At 48.1% G+C, this 18,007-nt stretch overlaps 1 protein-coding gene across 1 annotated transcript in view; it reads left to right on the top strand.

Moving 5' to 3' along the window:
- The window catches only part of LOC146355634 (vomeronasal type-2 receptor 26-like), an 81,726-nt gene that overhangs the window by 39,341 nt on the left and 24,378 nt on the right, over positions 1–18,007 (top strand). The window contains exons 9-10 of the mRNA XM_084829944.1: positions 6,095–6,227; positions 7,237–8,106. Coding sequence (XP_084686070.1) covers positions 6,095–6,227; positions 7,237–8,106 — 1,003 coding nt within the window. The remainder of the gene's footprint in view (positions 1–6,094; positions 6,228–7,236; positions 8,107–18,007) is intronic.

The following is an 18,007-nucleotide window of genomic DNA, read 5'->3' as shown; positions in this document are numbered from 1 at the left end:
GGAGCTTGGCAGGTGGAAGCATGGCAGGCATTGTTATAAGCAAATTCTGCGAGAGGCAGCAAGGAAAACCAGTTATCTTGCTGGTAATTGACATAACAGTGCAAATATTACTCCAGAGTCGCATTGGTGCGCTCGGTCTGACCGTCCGTCTGTGGATGGTGGGCAGAGGAAAGACGGAGCGTCACATGGAGAAGCCCAAGTAGCTCCGTCCAGAAATGGGAAGTGAATTGGGGCCCCCTATCCGAAATGAGACCCTCGGGCCTTCTGTGGAGCCAGAAAACTAGGGGTGGACGAAAGTCACTAACCTTTTCTCGCAGCTTGTTCGCGGTGGGGGGAGCGCTTCGCTGCTCCCCCCGCGAAGTTCAGGCCTGGGGGGGGAGGCTTCCCGCCTCGCCCGGCCGAAATTCAGGCCGGGGAGGAGGCTTCCCGCCTCACCCGGCCGCGAACACGAAAGTAAAAAAAAAAAAAAAAAAAGTCCCCTGATAGGCTACGTGACGATTCACGTAGCCTATCACGGCTAGATCTGGAAAGTCAGCCGTGATAGGCTACGTGAATCGTCACGTAGCCTATCACGGGTGACTTTAAAAAAAAAAAGCGCGTACGCGAATGGCGGCCCCCATAGGGAGCCGCCATTCGTGTTCCTTATTTAGTTGCTGTAGTCTACGTAAATGTAAGGGCAACACAAATAACGTTTCCCTTATTTTCGCCGTAGTCTACGTAAACATTGACGTAGACTACAGCGACCAAATAAGGAAGGGGAATGGAGGCTCCCTATGGGGGCCGCCATTATCCGTACACACTTTTTTTTTTTTTTTTAAAGTCACCCGTGATAGGCTACGTGACGATTCACGTAGCCTATCACGGCTGACTTTGCAAATCTAGCCGTGATAGGCTACGTGAATCGTCACGTAGCCTATCAGGGGACGGGTTGTTTTTTTTTTCTTTCATTGCAATGGCGGGGGCAGCAGCCGGTCGAAAGACCGGCTGCCGCTCCCGCCCCGCTCGAACACCGGACGAACCGCCAGCCGGACCCGCCGCCGGGAGGGACATTCAGGGAAGGTAAGTCCCGTCCCGGGGGGGGCGGGGGGCGGGGGGGCGGAGGATTTCTCCCCGAAACTTGTTCGGGGGGCCGAACACGTTGGCGCTCGGCCCCCCGAAGTTTCGGGGAGAAATTCTCCGCCATCCCTACAGAAAACATGCGCCAAAAACAGCTCTGCCGTCTCCCTGGCCGTGGGCAACCCAGAGCAGGGGATGAAATGGGCCATCTTAGAAAACAAATCCACCACCACCAGAATGGTGGTCTTACCGTGTGAGGGAGGCAAGTCAGTGATGAAGTTAAGGGAGAGAAGTTTCCAAGGTCCTGAGGGGGTAGGCAGGGGGTGAAGCAAGCCTGTGGGCTTGCCTGAGGGGGCCTTCACCTGCTGGCAGGTTGGGCAGGAGGCGACATAAGTCTTGACGTCCCGACACACACAAGGCCACCAAAAATCCCGCGTCACTCCATGCAGGGTCTTGGTAAAGCCAAAATGCCCAGCAGTGGGGGAGTTGTGGACTGATGGAGGACCTTCTTGTGGAGGGGTCTAGAAGGCACATAGACCCGACCGGAATGGTAAAGCAGGCCACCTCACAAAGAGAAGGGGGTAGAGTGGGGGGGGCAGAGGCTAGCCCCAATTCCTCCACTTTTGTGCGAACAAAAGCATCCTGAGCCTGTGCAGAGTGAAGGAGCTCCTCCCAAGGGTGAGGCACCGCAGCTGCCGCCAGGCTCTGGAGGAGAAGAATCGAGGGGGGGATTTCCCTCACCTCCTGGCTGGAGGTCTGGCTAACGAGAAAGAGCATCTGCTTGTTGGTTGTCAGAGGCCTTCACATGGCAAATCTTAAGGTGGAACCGGGGGGAAAAAAGCGACCACCTAATCTGCCTCTGGTTTAAGGCACGGGCTGTCTGAAGATGTTCCAGGTTGGGATGGTCGGTTCTAACTTCAACTGGGTGCTGTGCCCGCTCCAGCAGATGACACCAGGTCTCCAAAGTGGACTTGATGGCCAACAGTTCCTTCTCCCAAATGGTATAATTCCTCTCAGACATGGTCAGCTTCCTGGAGTGGTAGGCGCAGGGTTGCAACCCGCCGCCCGCCCGATCTGGCTGAAAAAGCACCGCCCCCAACGCAAAGTCAGAGGCATCAGTTTGCACCACAAAAGGCTTCCTCGGGTCGGGATGAAACAGGATAGGCTCAGAACTAAAAAGCTTCTAAAGTCCCTCAAAAGCCTGTTGGGCAGATGCCATCCAATGAAAAGGAGATTTCCTGCCCTTAAGGAGATCCGTGAGAGGAGATGTCAGCCGAGCAAAGCTGGGCAGAAACTTTCTGTAAAAATTAGCAAACCCCAGAAAATGTTGCAAGTCCTTCTTGGTGGATGGAGCCTGCCAGGAGAGGACAGCCTGGACCTTTGCAAGATCCATCCTGATACCGTCAGCTAAGATAATGTAGCCAAGATAGTCCAAAGAGGTTAGGTGAAACATTTTTCCAGCTTGGCATAAAGATGGTGCTCGTGGAGGTGCTGGATGACGGCGGAGACATGGTGCTGATGGGCGTGGGGGTCCTCGGAAAATATAAGTAAATCATCGAGATACACAATGAGGAAAGTGTCCAAATAGTCCCGGAAGATGGCATTCTTAAAACGCGAAAATGTGGGGGGGTACAGGCGAGCCCAAACGGCATCACTAGGTATTCATACGCTCCGTACGGGGTGCCAAAACAGGTCTTCCACTCATCCCCCTCCTGGATGCGAATCAGATTGTAGATGCCACGCAGGTCCAACTTTGTGAAAATCTTGGCTCGCCCCAGGCACTCCAGCATTTTTGGCAAAATGTCCCAGTTTTCCACACCGAAAGCATCGGCGCTCAGCACGCCACCGCTCTAGTTCCTCCAGCGGCAGTGGGGCCTGGGTAGCTCCCAGCTGCATCGGGGTCTCCTCTGCCCCCACCGCAGGGGTGGGGGAGGGGGCAGGAAACAGGGGGAATGGGAGGAGGAAAATCTTGGCCCATGGCACCCCGCCGGGTCTACCGGCGTCCCTCCAGCCAACTATCTATCTGGAGGCAGGTCTGGATGAGGTCCTCCAAAGTAAGCGGGCTAGGCGTGCGCGCCAACTTGTCCAAGATCTTGTCGTTCAAACCGTCCAAAAACTGAGCCACCAGCGTGGCATCATTCCACTGTAAATCCTGCATCAGCAAGCAAAAAGTTGTCGCATAGCTGGAAACTGAGTCTTTGCCCTGCCTGAGGCAGCGAGTCTCCCAAGAAGCCATCTGCATGCGCAGGGGGTCACTGAAAAATCTGGCCATCGCTGTCATGAAACCTTGATAGTCCCCAAGCAGGGGGTCATTAGCGAGAAGAAGTCCCAAAGCCCATTTAGCTGCCACGCCTGAAAGTAGGTTAATGATGAAGCCCACACGAACCTGTTCCATCAGGAAATCCTCAGGTCGAAGGCGCATGTACAGCTCCAATTGGGCCTGGAAAATCTGAAAAAGTCCTTTCTCCCCAGAAAACTTCTCTGGCAAAGCCACTGGGCACTTGCGGCGGGGGGGAATCAGAGGTGGTGGGGATTGAACCGCAGCTTGTAGATTCTGTACGGCAGTCATCAGTTGAGCCACTTGATCACGGAGAATCTGGTTCTCTTGCACCAGAGCTTGCACTGCCGGGTCCCTGGCACCCTCCATTCGGCAGTAGGAGAAGAGAGAGAGAGAAAAAAGAGGAACGGGGACCAAGCTGTCAGGAGCGCCCTGGCGGCCTCTTTCAGTACACTCCAATAGTCAACTCAAAACACAGACGAAAGGATTATTTTCAAGGCTTTAATCCTTTTACAATGTAATGACTCTTTCAGATGCTAATCACCAGCGACTAAGCAATGAACAGCAGAGTAGCCTATGCTCTGAGTAGGCAGTTGATCCCCGTTTGAAGGAGAATCACTTGAAGACCCTGAACTTATGGGCTAGGGAGAGATACTCCCTCTTTCCCTTGGGTCCACGGGAGGCGGCCGTTGCTTGCGCGCCAAACGGGTGCTACGCCTCCTTTCCGCGTACGCCTCCAGACTTTGGGCTGGCCTCTCACCACTACATACCATGTTTATTCCTCATACAAAATGAGGAATAAACATACCAGGGAATATAAAGAACTATATTATTCCATTATGTGTGTGTGTGTGTGTGTGTGTGTGTGTGTGTGTGTGTGGAATCTCCCTCCATCCAGCTGTTCCCTGGAAACCCCCCCCCTCCATTCACTGAAGGGCCTTCTGAGATAACTAACAGGAGGTTTGCTAATGAGCTGGATGTGGAAATACAAAGCTGAGCTGGGGGCAAGTGGGATGCTGACATGTGTAGGAGTCAGTTGCATTGAACTCAGTAAGACTTACTTCTGAGTAGACATGCACAGAGTTGGTTCTCCTCTCTGCTCAGCTTTGTATTTCCACATCCAGTTCATTATCAAACCTCCTGTTAGTTATCTCAGAAGACCCTTGGGTGAATGGGGGGGGAGGGTTCCAGCGAACAGCTGGATTGAGGGAGGTTCCACACACACACACACACAATAGAAGAATATAGTTCTTCATATTCCCTGGTATGTTTATTCCTCATTTTGTCCATTCCCTGAGCATGTGCAGAGTGTGCTTTTTATTCAAACAAAAAGAAGGTTGCTGATCTTTCCCTTCATGCTGCATTTGTACAAGTGAAGTGTGACTGCTTCAGAAAGAACTTTCCATTATACTGTCTCTTTTTCTTCATGAGTTTCATAACAGAAGTGTGGTGTAGTGGTGAGAGGCCAGCCCAAAGTCACCCAGTGAGATAACTAACAGGAGGGTTGCTAATGAGTTGGATGTGGAAATACAAAGCTGAGCTGGGGGCAAGTGGGGTGCTGACATGTGTAGGAGTCAGTTGCATTGAACGCAGTAAGACTTACTTCTGAGTAGACATGCACAGAGTTGGTTCTCCTCTCCATTTTAGCCTCACAACGTCACCAACAAGGCTGGATGTGGAAATACAAAGCCTAGCAAGGGGAATAATACCTCGTGCAGGGCTCCAGACCGGCATGGTCATTTTAAAAGGTTCTTTCTTTCTTTCTTTCTTTCTTTCTTTCTTTCTTTCTTTCAAACAGCGTTGCTTTAAACACAGAGTGCATCACTCAGACACATCGCAAGAAGCGTTGCCCTTATTTTCGCCATAGTCTACGTAAAGATTTACGTAGACTACAGCGACCAAATAAGGAACGCGAATGGCGGCTCCCTATGGGGGCCGCCATTTGCGTATGCACTTTTTTTTTTTTTAAAGTCACCCGTGATAGGCTACGTGACGATTAACGTAGCCTATCACAGCTGACTTTGCAGATCTAGCCATGATAGGCTACGTAAATCGTCACGTAGCCTACCACGGGGCGTTTTTTTTTTTTTACTTTTTATTTCGCGGCCAGGCGAGGCGAGGCGCCTCCTCCCCGGCCTGAATTTCGGCCGGGCGAGGCGGGAAGCCTCCCCCCCGGCCTGAATTTCGGCCGGGCGAGGAGGGAAGCCTCCCCCCCCGGCCTGAACTTCGGGGGGAGCAGCGAAGGGCCTCCCCCCCACCGCGAAGCAAGCTGCGAGACCATGTAAGTGACTTTCGTGCACCCCTAATGCCATCCTGAGAGCTTCAATTTCAGGGTGACTCATAAATTGAATTTATTTATTTATTTATTCATTCATTCATTCCATTTCTATACCACCCAATGCCAAATAAATAAATAAATAAATATGAGGGCTATAACCTTTGCATGCAGCAGGTCCCAGGTTCAACTCCCAGCGTCTCCAGCTGGGTTTGGAAAGACCCTTGTCTAAAACCCTGGAAGCTGCTGGCAGTCGTGGGAGACAATCCTGAACTAGATGGACTTGATATAAGAGAGCTGCATATGTTCCTAGTTCTGTCACAGTATTTTGTATGAGCCTCTGTTATTATATCTGAAGATATCCAGATGAAATTTTGCCCTCTAAGTTTATGATTCTACTCACCATGCAATTCAAAACTCTAAATCTTTTCTAGCTCAATTTTCATCAGGTGGAAAACCTCAACCATTTCCCCCTTCCCTTTCAGAAGCCGCCTTCTGCAAGATGTGTGGAGAGGTGCTCTCCAGGGCACCAGAGGAAAGTTCCAGAGGGGAAGCAGGTTTGCTGCTACGAATGCATCCATTGTCCAAAAGGGACCTTTTCTAACCAGACAGGTAGCTGAATCTTTGAGAATCATATCCAAGTATAGAACATACCAGGACAGAGTGGGGTAGGGAGAAGTGCAGATAAAATTAAATTTTGGTTTGCCAACCTCTGCAGTTCTACTTGTTGGCAAAGTATTTGTAGGCTTCTGAAGATATTTTCTATTTTACTATTAATTTTGATCATCATCATGCTTACTAAGACTAGTGAGAGAATCACTTACACGTCTGTGCGAGAACTTTCTCTGCTGGGTTTTCTTCCATTTGCACATTGCTCAACATCTGTTGTATTTTTTAAGAACATGGGTTGGATCCAGACTAAGGGTGCAATCCTATCGAGATCGTTGGCAGCCTCCGAAGACAGAGGCTGCTGAGTACCCAATGCAGGGCGACCATAGCATGGAGGCAGTTCTCACCTCTGTGCTCTGTCTGCTTTGCATTTTTGGCTAGATGGCCAGTTTTGGCTGTCTAGCTGCAGCATTGGGGAGGGGGAGGGAAGGAGGCTGCGCAGCACATTGGAACTTGTGTAATGTGGCTACCGTGGTCTCCTCCCCTCCCCACCCCCAGGCCCACCCCCTTTTCACCCTCTCCATGCTCCATTTCCAAGTGTGGAGACATAGCCAGCATGAAGAGAACAGTGCTGGCTATGAGGGGGAGGGGGCAGGGAGCGTGGTTTCTGAGAACTGCGTTCTGAGCCCTGACTCCGATCTCAGTCACCAGAAACCGAAAAATCCTATGGCCCTCTAGACAGTGTCTAGTGGCCATAGAATTGCTCACTTAGTCATACCTAGAGGGGACCCACTGAAATCAGTGGGAGTGAGGTAGGCATTTCGTACCTCTTTACGTGCTGTTCTCATGCAATAAGTTCCTGAAGCTTAAAGAGAGCGCAATCAAAGGGACGTTGTACCTTTGTACAGTAAGCTACAAAACAGATCATTCCATCTACTCCTTTTTGGGTGAACTGGGCCCTACAAAAAGAACATATGTTTCATGTTTGAGATATATGAATAGTTGTTTCTCATTCCAGATGCAGATCGCTGTGTCCCATGCCCAGAAGATCAACACCCAAACAAGAACCAAGACCAGTGTATCCCCAAGAAGATCCACTTCCTTTCCTATCAAGAGACACTGGGGTTTGTTTTAGCTTCTCTAGCCCTTTTCCTCTCTCTGATCACATCTCTAGTGCTGGCCATCTTCATTAAACACCGTGACACGCCAATTGTCAAAGCCAGCAACCGAGACCTCACCTATGTTCTCCTCCTCTCCCTCCTGTTCTGCTTCCTCTGCTCCTTCCTGTTCATCGGTCAACCCATGAAGGTCACCTGTCTTCTCCGACAAGCTGCTTTTGGCATCACCTTCTCTCTTGCTGTTTCTTCTGTGTTGGCAAAAACTGTCACAGTGGTTCTGGCCTTCATGGCCACCAAGCCAGGAAACATGGCAAGAAAACTCTTGGGGAGACAACTGACTAACTCCATTGTTCTGGCCTGTCCCTTTTGCCAAGCTGTTATCTGTGCTGTCTGGCTGGTGACCTCTCCTCCATCCCAAAACATGGACTTCCATTCCCTGTCTGGCGAGATCATAGTGGAATGTAACGAAGGCTCAGTCACCATGTTTTACACTGTTCTGGCTTACATGGGTTTCCTGGCTCTCATCAGCTTCACAGTGGCTTTTCTAGCAAGGAAACTGCCCAATAGCTTTAATGAAGCCACGTTTATCACCTTCAGTATGCTGGTGTTTTGCAGTGTTTGGATCTCCTTTGTGCCCACCTACCAGAGCACCAAGGGGAAATCCATGGTGGCTGTGGAGATCTTTTCGATCTTGGCCTCTGGGGCTGGTCTCCTAGTTTTCATCTTTTTCCCCAAATGCTTCATTATTCTCCTCAGGCCCAATCTGAATTGTAAAGATCATCTAATAATGAGAAAGAATGTGTAATTATAGTATACTGGAAAATTCTCTGCTAATTCATTTTTCAGTCAATTAATCACCATTTACCATCATATGTATCCTTAAAGGAGTTATTGTGATCCCAATTTGTTTTATTTTAAAACAAATCTATCTAATCACATCTATTACTGCTATATATTTTTATAGTGGCTGGGTTGAATGGTATTTTGTTTGTTTGTACTTTACTTTTAAGATATGGAAATCTGTAAAATTGTTATGGCTTCTGGGTTGGTCTGAATGACTGTTTAGGAATCCCTTGCAGCCCAAAGACTCTGATTGCAGAGATTCAGGATCCTTTCCAACTCTGTAACTCCTGCTTCTATGATTTCAGTGAATAGAGTAGATGTCTGGAGGTAACACCTCTAAAGACCTGATAATGGACAGGTGATAGCCAGTGACCTTCTGTTGATGAGTTTCAGTGGGAAGTGGGATGGGTCAAAAAGACAGAGGTGGTGGGGAAGATGACGCATGTTTTCTTCCCTGTAATGGACTATTCTGGAGGTGGCTTACCATTCTCTTTCCCATCCTTAATGAATGTCCTTATTGAGTTTGGCGTGAGAACAATTTATTGATTTGATTTGTACCCTGCCATCCTACCAAAAAATAGCACTCCAGGTGGCTATAGAAACCAGCTAAGTCTGTGTGTGTAACAGAGAGTCAGAGCATAACTGGATCTGAAAAGGAGGCAGAGGGCCGACTTTGCTGTCTGTGGGAACTCCTGTGGCACTCTGGGTTCCCCTGTATATTGGAGGGGGAACAGCGAGCTCTTGGAGTATTAATGTTGTGGATGTTCATCTTACTCTCAGCCTGTATATGTATCTAAATAAACCTCCTATTATGGAAATGCCCGAAGTCTCCAGTGACCTCCTTATGAGGAGACTGAATCCTGGGTAATGCTAGAACCCCTGAAACCTAACCTCCCACTGCTTGGCCATGGGGTGCACATGCATAGCAACGTGAATCAGGCCAAAATGAGGAAGTAAAGCGAACCAAGGTAAGGCATCACAGCTCCTTTTTGAAGAGGGTCTTAGGAGGCTTTCTACCGAGTCCGACCCTCGCTGAGTATTGCCCACCCCAGAGGAGCAGAACCTCTTTCAGCCCAAGGGCCTAATTCCATTTTTGAGAAGCTCTTGGGGGCCACATTCCAGTGGTGGGCGGGGCTGAAAGAAAAAGGGGTGGGCCCAAAATACAAGGAACACCGGCCTATTCTAGCTTAAACCTCTTCCTGCCAGTAACTAAGCCTAAGGAGAGGCATTTTAAACTTTCAGAATTGGGGTTGCTGGGGGGAACTAAACAAAAGCAGGGAAATTGCCAAGCGATTGGTGGTTGGACAAAAGGGGTGGGGTCACCTGAAGAGCATGTTGCCATTTGGGGAATCCTAACAGGCTGGATTAGGACCCCAGGAGGGCTGGATTCAGTCCCTGGGCTTGAGGTTCTGCACTGCTCTACACTGACTTGTTGCAGCTTTCCAGGGTTTGACACAGGGGGTCTTTCCCTGCCCTAGGCCGATGCTACTGAGGATTCAACCTGGGCTCTCGTGCAGGCAAAGTACATGCTTTCCCACCAAGCTATGTCCCCAGAAAAGAAAAAGCTTCACTGGGTTGACTGTTCTTCTGATTGAGCCAGGTTCTTGGTATAGTCTTATTTGACTTAGTTCAGGCAAATATGAGGTCTCGGTCACATGTGTACAAACTCTCCCTTTCCTGTGCTTTCCCAAGTGAGGACTGGGCCTTTACATTCAATATGAGCACCTTCTCCCTGCAGGAATCATCAGCCCAATAGATGACGCAGCCCTCTCTGGCCACCCAAAGAGAGGCACTGTTTTGCTTGACGAAGGTGGTTACAGAGACGGCTTGGCAATACTGTCCACACAAACCTTACCGAAGGCAGTTCGGAGTTCCAATTAGCCCAATATTGTCTACACTTGACTGGTTGCAACTCTCCAGGGTTTCTGATGGGGGGTCCTTCCCAGTCCTATCTCAAAATGCTTGGCATTGAACCTGGAATCTTTTGCATGCAACCAACATCGTCTATCACTGAGATAAAATCCTTCCCTAAGTTACCTTTAAATCGCCTTTCTGTTTTCCAGCCATTGAACCAGTTTCTGTACATTCCTTTCTGCATTATGCTCCATATTAATGGCATGAAGGAGCTTGGGAAGAGTCTGTGGAGAAGGATGGGCAAGAGTCTAGCTGTACCTGTGGGTCCGGATCCTGTGTTTGTCTCTGCCCTGCCCACCAGGTATTTAAGGCGGGGCTGCCAGAGGAAGCTCCTCAGCGACACGCCAAGTGCGACGCTAAGTGTGCGCTTAGTTTCGCACTTGCCATTGCTCAGGAAGCCACCCACTTCAAAAGGCTTCTCCAATCCAAACGTAACATGCTGTGTTGTGACAACTCATCTTGAAACTCGGCATGTTTTGCCTTGAGAAGAGAAGACTGAGGGGAGATAGGATAGCACTCTTCTTACTTGAAAGGTTGTCACAGAGAGGAAGGCCAGGATCTCTTCTCAGTCATCCCAGCGTGCAGGACACGGAATAATGGGCTCAAGATACAGGAAGCCAAATTCCAGCTGAACATCAGGAAAAACTTCGTGTCTGTTAGAGCAATGCAACAATGGAACCAATGACCAAGGGAGGTGGTGGGCTCTCCCACACTGGAGGCATTCAAGATGAGGCTGGACAGCCATCTGTCAGGGATGCTTTGACTTGGATTCCTGCATTGAGCAGGGGGTTGGACTCAACGGTCTTATAGGCCCCTTCCAACCCTGGTATTCTATGATTCTATGAAACATCTGAAGAACATTCTATGGGATTTGGTCTCACCAATGTTCTGTTCTGGCAAAATGGGTTTTATAGTTACTCTGTGATCCTTTATTTAGGACTGGTGGAGCCACTCTACTGGGGTAATTATTTCAAACCTAGCTTAACATATCTTCTTAACATATTTTACTTTTTAGTTAGAATTATATTTTTGTGTTTTTTATAGTTTTAGAGTAGATAAGGCTAAAATAATCTTTTTTCAGTTGCTAAAGTTCTTCAGTGCTTACAAAAACAATTTTAAAGCAGAACTTTTGCTGACTTATCTTTTTAATTTGCTGGGTTGTTTGTTTTAAAAGAATGTTATTATTTTAAAATAATTTTGTGAGTATTTTTAATCTCGGCAGATGACTTCTCATTTTTAAATATTTTAAGGTTCTCTTTTCTTAATTGCTAACAGTTTTCCTTTAAACTGTTCAGCTATAGTATTGTTATTGGTCATAGGTTTTTATTGCATGGTTTGGTAAAGCTTTTAAGGTATAAACACCTGCATTATTGACAACTGTTAACAACATTACTGTGTCTGGGCCCTGATAAAGTACCTGTTGGGCTTCACTGGTGGCTATAATTTTTTATTTTAATTTTTTTACATAATGGTTCTCACCAGAGGAGGGTATAAACATTTGGGACTGGTACCAGTGACAGACGATGTGGCATCCTTTGTTAAGGCCCATAATCAACCTAAAATCACTCAATTTTTCCGACCTAACTCTGAGAAAAGAAAATTACCAGTTCCTGAGTCACCAGGCACTGAGGCTAGGCTAGCCCATCTGGAGATTTTGGATTGGTCATTGGGCCCTCAATATATAATGGTCCTTGGATCTAGAAACTCAGGAGGAAGGCAGGTGTAGCCTAGCAGCGGAATTGGCCTCTGCCAAGGAGGGCCTGTCAGCGTTTTGACAATAGCTTCCACCCCCTCAAGGAAGCCCCAAAGGCTCCATTATTTTGTCTCCCTCAGATGGTTCTAGGGTGAAGAATTGTGATTCACCTCCTTTTCAACCTGCTATTCATATCAATGGCATTTGTGAATGGGAAGTGCCTGATATTTTCTAACCTAGCCATATGGCAAATCAAGGGGAACATCAGGGCCTGCTCCAGTTGGACTGCCCCTTCTTTGGGAGATGAGAGGGGGGAACAGGGCCATCCCACCAGCCCTGCTGACAGTCTACCTAATTTTTTTCTCCCTCTTCCCTCCCCATTGCCTTTTCCTTATGTGTCATGTCTTTTTTAAATTGTAAGCCTGCAGGCAGGGACCGTCTTCTTTGTTCATTGATTGTAAGCCACTCAGGGAGCCTTTTTTGGCTGAGGAGCGGGATAAAAATACAATAAATAAATAAATAAATATGGGCTGTGCAAGTGTGTGTGTGTGTGTGTGTGTGTGCGCTTAGTGCCTTTTGCCAGGGGGTGTCAAAGGCTATCATGGGATCACGAAAGAGTTGATCCAGAAGATCCAATACCCTTGTACAGTAGGTTCTGCTGCTGCTGCTGCTTTTCCAGGGCATTGTTTACCTTTGTTGTGCACATACTTGGAAGTGAGGCTGGAAATGTCACCAGAAATCTTGAGAATGTGCTGAAGGGAAGTTTCCCAGCCACTCAGGGTCACAGTCTGTGTCAAGGCACAGGGAAGGGGCTTTGGCTGCTCTCCCTCTCCACTTGGGGAGAGAAGGTAGACATCCCCACCCGCCATGGCCACAGAAATGTCAGCAGTGTAATCACAACTCTTGACATTTCTCCACTGTTCCCACCCAATGAGGAAACATTGAATTATTTTGTTTGGGGTGAAATTTCAGTTGCAGCATTTGTTTAAACATAAAAATTAAATATTTCGGCACAACCAGGCAAGCTATATCACCTGACAGTTTCATCCCAGCCACAGCACACACATCTTAAGCTGGCACTGTATGGTCTTTTGATGCTATGCTGACTGAGGCTGATGGGAATTGGAGTTCCCCACCACTGGCCTACATCATTATGAGCCTACCCAAGCATTAAGATCAGGGGCCCTGCTTGGAGGCCCTAAAGCAAGAGCTACTTGGCTGGCAGGTACTGGTGGGAACAGGGCTCACTCAGTGGTGGTAAACACGAATAGTGGGGGATGTTGGGTTCATGAAAGCTTTCCTCTCCCCCACTTGAACACAGACCACAAGTTAAGATTGCTTCATTTATTTATTAAGGGTTTAAACAACAACCAAGCACTGCAGAAGCAACCCACGGACTTGTATGGGCTGTAGCTAGGGATGACCATCCTAGGGAAATCCAGTCCTTCAGAGCCCACTGGATTTCCCCAGAGCCCCCAACGTGGCTTGCATTTGCCACAGAAGAAGCCACAGGCGTCTCTCAAAATCTGGGAACTCTTCTCGGGTGTTTTTTTTCCTTCTTAAATTGGCATTTATGCAAATTGTGGCTGCTATTTGCATAATTTGCTCAAATTTTGGTTGTAATTTGCTTAATTTGTGCGAATTGCTGCCATAATATGCTTAATTTGCACAACTAATGCCCACCATTTGCACAAATTAAGCAAATTATGTTCAAAATTTGCACAGACTATGCAAATGGCAGCTGCAATTTGAGTGCATGTTCATTTAAGGAAACAAAAACAAAAATCTGCACGCTGGCCCAACTCCACCTGCATTGAGTCAGACCAGCTCGCAGGTAAGCGAGCTGAAGTCCTGGGGGGGCGAGCTGATGAAAGCTTGATGAACTTCACCCCCTGGATGGATTCCTCCAGCATCCCTGGCTATAGCTCAGTTTGCCCTGGTTTGCATGCAGGAGGTCACGCAGTTCAATCCCCAACTTGTCCAGGTAGGGCTGGGAAAGGGCCCCTTTCTGAAACCCTGGAGAGCCACTGCCAGTCAGCGTCAAAATGTATTATTAGAATTAGAGGGAACGGTGGTCTGGCTTGGCAGAAGGCAGCTTCTGTGGTGGCTCATTCTCTTTTGCTTCCATTACAGAGGACCTACAGAGGGATTGCCAAGTCTTCTGCAGCCTTGAATATAACTCAACAATACGTATGTTAAATTATACAGATAGACAATGCTGGCTGTGGTTGATGGGAGCTGTAGTCCAATACACATGGAGGCTGCCAGGTTGCAGAAGGCTTCGCCACAGCATTGGTTAATATTGCTGCTGACATGTGTGTATGTGAAGAGTGAATGTTCTTCTATTCTCATATCACATCACAGACGGTGACTGCACATAATGGGTTGGGGCGGGGCAGCAGGCAATTCTATGGCTTCATCTGTAACTTGACGTTCTGCCATAATTGCACCATAAATACCACACACACACACACACACACACACTATATATATGTGTGTATATATATATATATATATATATATATACACACACACACACACACACACACACACATACACACACACACACACATATTGTATATATGTATATATATATGAGCTTCCTCTTGGGGGGGGCGCTAGAACATGAGGTGGGCCAACCCCCTGTTTTTTGATAAGATGTTAAAATGGGGGGTTGACTTCCAGAGGAAGAGGGGGGCTTCCAGATGAAGCTTTTATTGTGCCATTGCCCTTCCTCAGTCCCATGATTTCTACAGGGGGTCCAGACATTGTCATCTTTATCTTACAACCCTCCTGTGTTCTCCCACCACTTCCTCTGAGGGGAATCCATTAAGGAAAGGAAAGGCAGATGAGCACCACAAGACGTTCTGTGTCTTAGCGCTGAGTCCTCATCTTTACATGAACTAGCCTGCTTAAAGGGCCTTCCATAATCCTCTCTCAAGTGTCTCCCTCAGAATTATGGGCATCTCTACACCAACCTAAAATCCTGCATTTAAAACGGGGCTTTTTGCTTCCGTTTTAAATGCAGGATGACGACGACTCCCTTTTTCACCCGCTTCCTTTTCCCCCTCCCCTTCCCCCCATATCTGGGTCTTCCATTATCTTTTATTGATCTCATTCCTCGTCTTGCTGTTTTCCTCTTTTCATGGAGGAAACTGAAGCGGAACACAACAGGGTAATGTGATAGCTCATGATCTATGATTTAAAAATGGAACAAAAGGCATTTAGTGCAGGAGGCGCCTTGGACGTTAATGGCATCATCTAAAGAGCCCGCAAACTTCCATGAAGGAGCAATCTCAATGGCAGGATAAAAAAAGCTCCATGTGAAGGAGCCCTCTCTCCTCAGAGCATGGAGGCCGGGACTTAGCAGGACTGCATCCTGATTGGCACCCTCCTCCTATCTCTTCTTCCTCCTGGCTCCGAGGAATGCCAGTCTCAGTTTTCTAAGCGTAAAGGGCCTTACATAATACTTAATAAAATGTGAGGTAATACACACTCCTATTTTCCCCCAGCATTTAGTGAACAGGAAAATAGCAAATCTCATTTTTATTAGGGATGTCAGAGAATCCCGCCACGGATCTCGGTGAGGCCGAATGCCAGTGCATTCAGCCCCCCGAACTCCATGGAGGAACGGCCTGCCACCCCCCCACCCCCCACGGATCTCCCCCAGGACGAGACTTACTTGGGGCGGATGTTCCGGACAGCGGCAGCTCCAGCGGCGGCTTTGGCGGCTGGTCTTCCGACCAGCTGCCGCCGCCGCCATTTGCAGTCTGTTCCCCCCCCCCCAATTCGTGATAGGCTACGTAAAGACTTACGTAGCCTATCACGTCTGGCTTTTTAAAAAAAATGCATATGCAAATGGCAGCGGCTATGGCTGCCGCCATTTGCTTTCCTTATTTTTGGACGTCTTAGTCTACCTAAATATTTACGTAGACTAAGACAGCGAAAATAAGGGGAACACAAATAGCGTAGCGGACGCTATTTCCGTTCCCCTTATTTTCGCCGTCTTAGTCTACGTAAATATTTACGTAGACTAAGACGGCCAAAAATAAGAAACACAAATGGCGGCGGCCATAGCCACTGCCATTTGTGTACGCGTGTGTTTTTTTTTAAGCCAGACTTTTTTTTTAAGCCAGACATTTGGCCACGGTAAGTCCCATCCCGGGGGGGGCGGGGGGCCGGTGGAGAATTTCCCCACCAATTTCAGGCGGCCGAATGCGTTGGATTCGGCCTCCCGAAGATTCGGGGAGAAATTCTCCGCCATCCCTAGTTTCGTGCATCCCTACTTTTTATACCTTAAGAGGCAGCTGACTGGTGCCCAAGGAGAGAAAAGCCATCTTGGCTTCTTCTCTCACAGCACGGATTGCCTCTCCCCTCAGATCACGGAGGCTGGGACTTAGCAGAGCCTGTGACTGGCTCCCTCCTCTTCTTCCCACTGGATCTGAAGGGTGCCTGTCTCAGAGTGCGGTTTTGCCTTCATATCCAATGGGGTTTTTCATTTTAAACAGACCATCTATCTCCCTTCCTTCCTTATATAGACCTATTCTTCTCTTCGACAACAAAACTGGAACATATTGTAAGGGTAGACAGGGTGCCGTGTCTCCACCAGCCACACCTTACCACTCCCACCACCTCCCCAGGTTCCTGCACCTCAGACTTGGAGGAAGCTTCTCAGGTGCCCCACAACACACAGCCAGCTATTCCAGGCTGGTGACCTATTGGATTTAGAGCTTGACTCAAAAAGGAAAGAAATAGTGGCACGAAATACTGAGGTAGTTTATTTACAATTTCAGGGTGAGGGAATGGGAAAAGTAAATGAGGAAAAGATACAGAAAACCCAAGAACCAATCTGATAAACCCAATACAGCTAAAATAAGAAAGCTACCCAGTCTTGCTACTTACTCCAAAGTATGGATCTTTGTATCATAAGCCAGCAACCAAGACACCTTCCACCAGGACATGGAAACCAAAGGACAAAAAGCTGAAAATTCACCCCAAGCTTTATACCATTTCAGACCCAGCTCTCCAATTCTACCCCGTCCCTTCTTCAAGGGAGGAGGAGATGGCATATTCACACCTCACCAAATGAGGCTACTCCCCTGGCAGGCCAAGATGGTTTACGGCCTTGAATCAAGATAGGAGTTCTGGCTGACGCCATCAGCCTTGAGATAACCCAGGCTTTTCTTCCACCCAGGTGTCATGAGTTCGCAAGTCCTCTTTACTGAACTCTGCCATCTCCTGCTATAAAACACTAAAATTCGAACTAAAAAGAAATGCCATTTTCTACCAACTCTTAATTCTCACTCAGGAACATGATCGGAACACAGCAGTCTATCTTACAAAACATTATATTCTTTACAATGACACAAGCATCCCACTTCCAATGTCCCCATCCTAGCATCAGTGGAGTTGGGGCAAAGCTGCCCTCACCAAAAGATATGGAGAAGTGGGAGGTTTTGAATGGTATGGTGAGGTTTGTGCACATTATGCCACTTATAAAATAATACCACTGGCTAAGTACTTGCTTCTGGGTTCAATTCTAGGTGCTGGTTCCTTTAAAGCCCTAAATGGCAAGATACCCTGTGGAGAATCTGGGTTTTGGGATGGGGGCTTGTTGTTCAGTCGTTAAGTCATGTCCGATTCTTCGTGACCCCACGGACCACAGCACGCCAGGCCTTCCTGTCCTCTGCTCTCTCCCGGAGTGTGCTCAGGTTCATATTCATTGCATCGGTGATGCTATCTAGCCATCTCATCCTCTGCCGTCCCCTTCTCTTTTTGCCTTCGATCTTTCCCAGCTTCAGGGTCTTTTCCAGAGAGTTTTCTCTTCGCATTAGGTGGCCAAAATATTTGAGCTTCAGCTTCAGTATCTGTCCTTCCAATGAGCACTCAGGGTTGATTTCCTTTAGGATGGACTGATTTGACCTCCTTGCAGTCCAGGACACAAGGGCAAAACCACTCCATCCCCAAATGTGGATGGTCACCTCTCACCACTGCACAACATGGGCAGTGGTAGAGGGGGAGCAGGGGGGCAAGCCTCCCCCTCAAACAAGAAGCTCCCCCCCCCATTTCTGGACTCCTGTCATTACTTGAAGGAAAGGCACTTTTCACATATACAAATGCATTCATATATTATCATCTCTGTAGCTCTCCTACAGTTCAGGCGCAGCTCTTGAGCCAACAAAGGCTGTGCATTTTGCAGCTACTGACATACTCTTGAGGAT

Source organism: Heloderma suspectum, chromosome 2 (genome assembly GCF_057233095.1).
Source record: "Heloderma suspectum isolate Gila_16-S chromosome 2, 16-S_ref, whole genome shotgun sequence".
Lineage (NCBI taxonomy): Eukaryota > Metazoa > Chordata > Lepidosauria > Squamata > Helodermatidae > Heloderma > Heloderma suspectum.
This window is presented reverse-complemented; position numbering and strand designations above follow the sequence as displayed.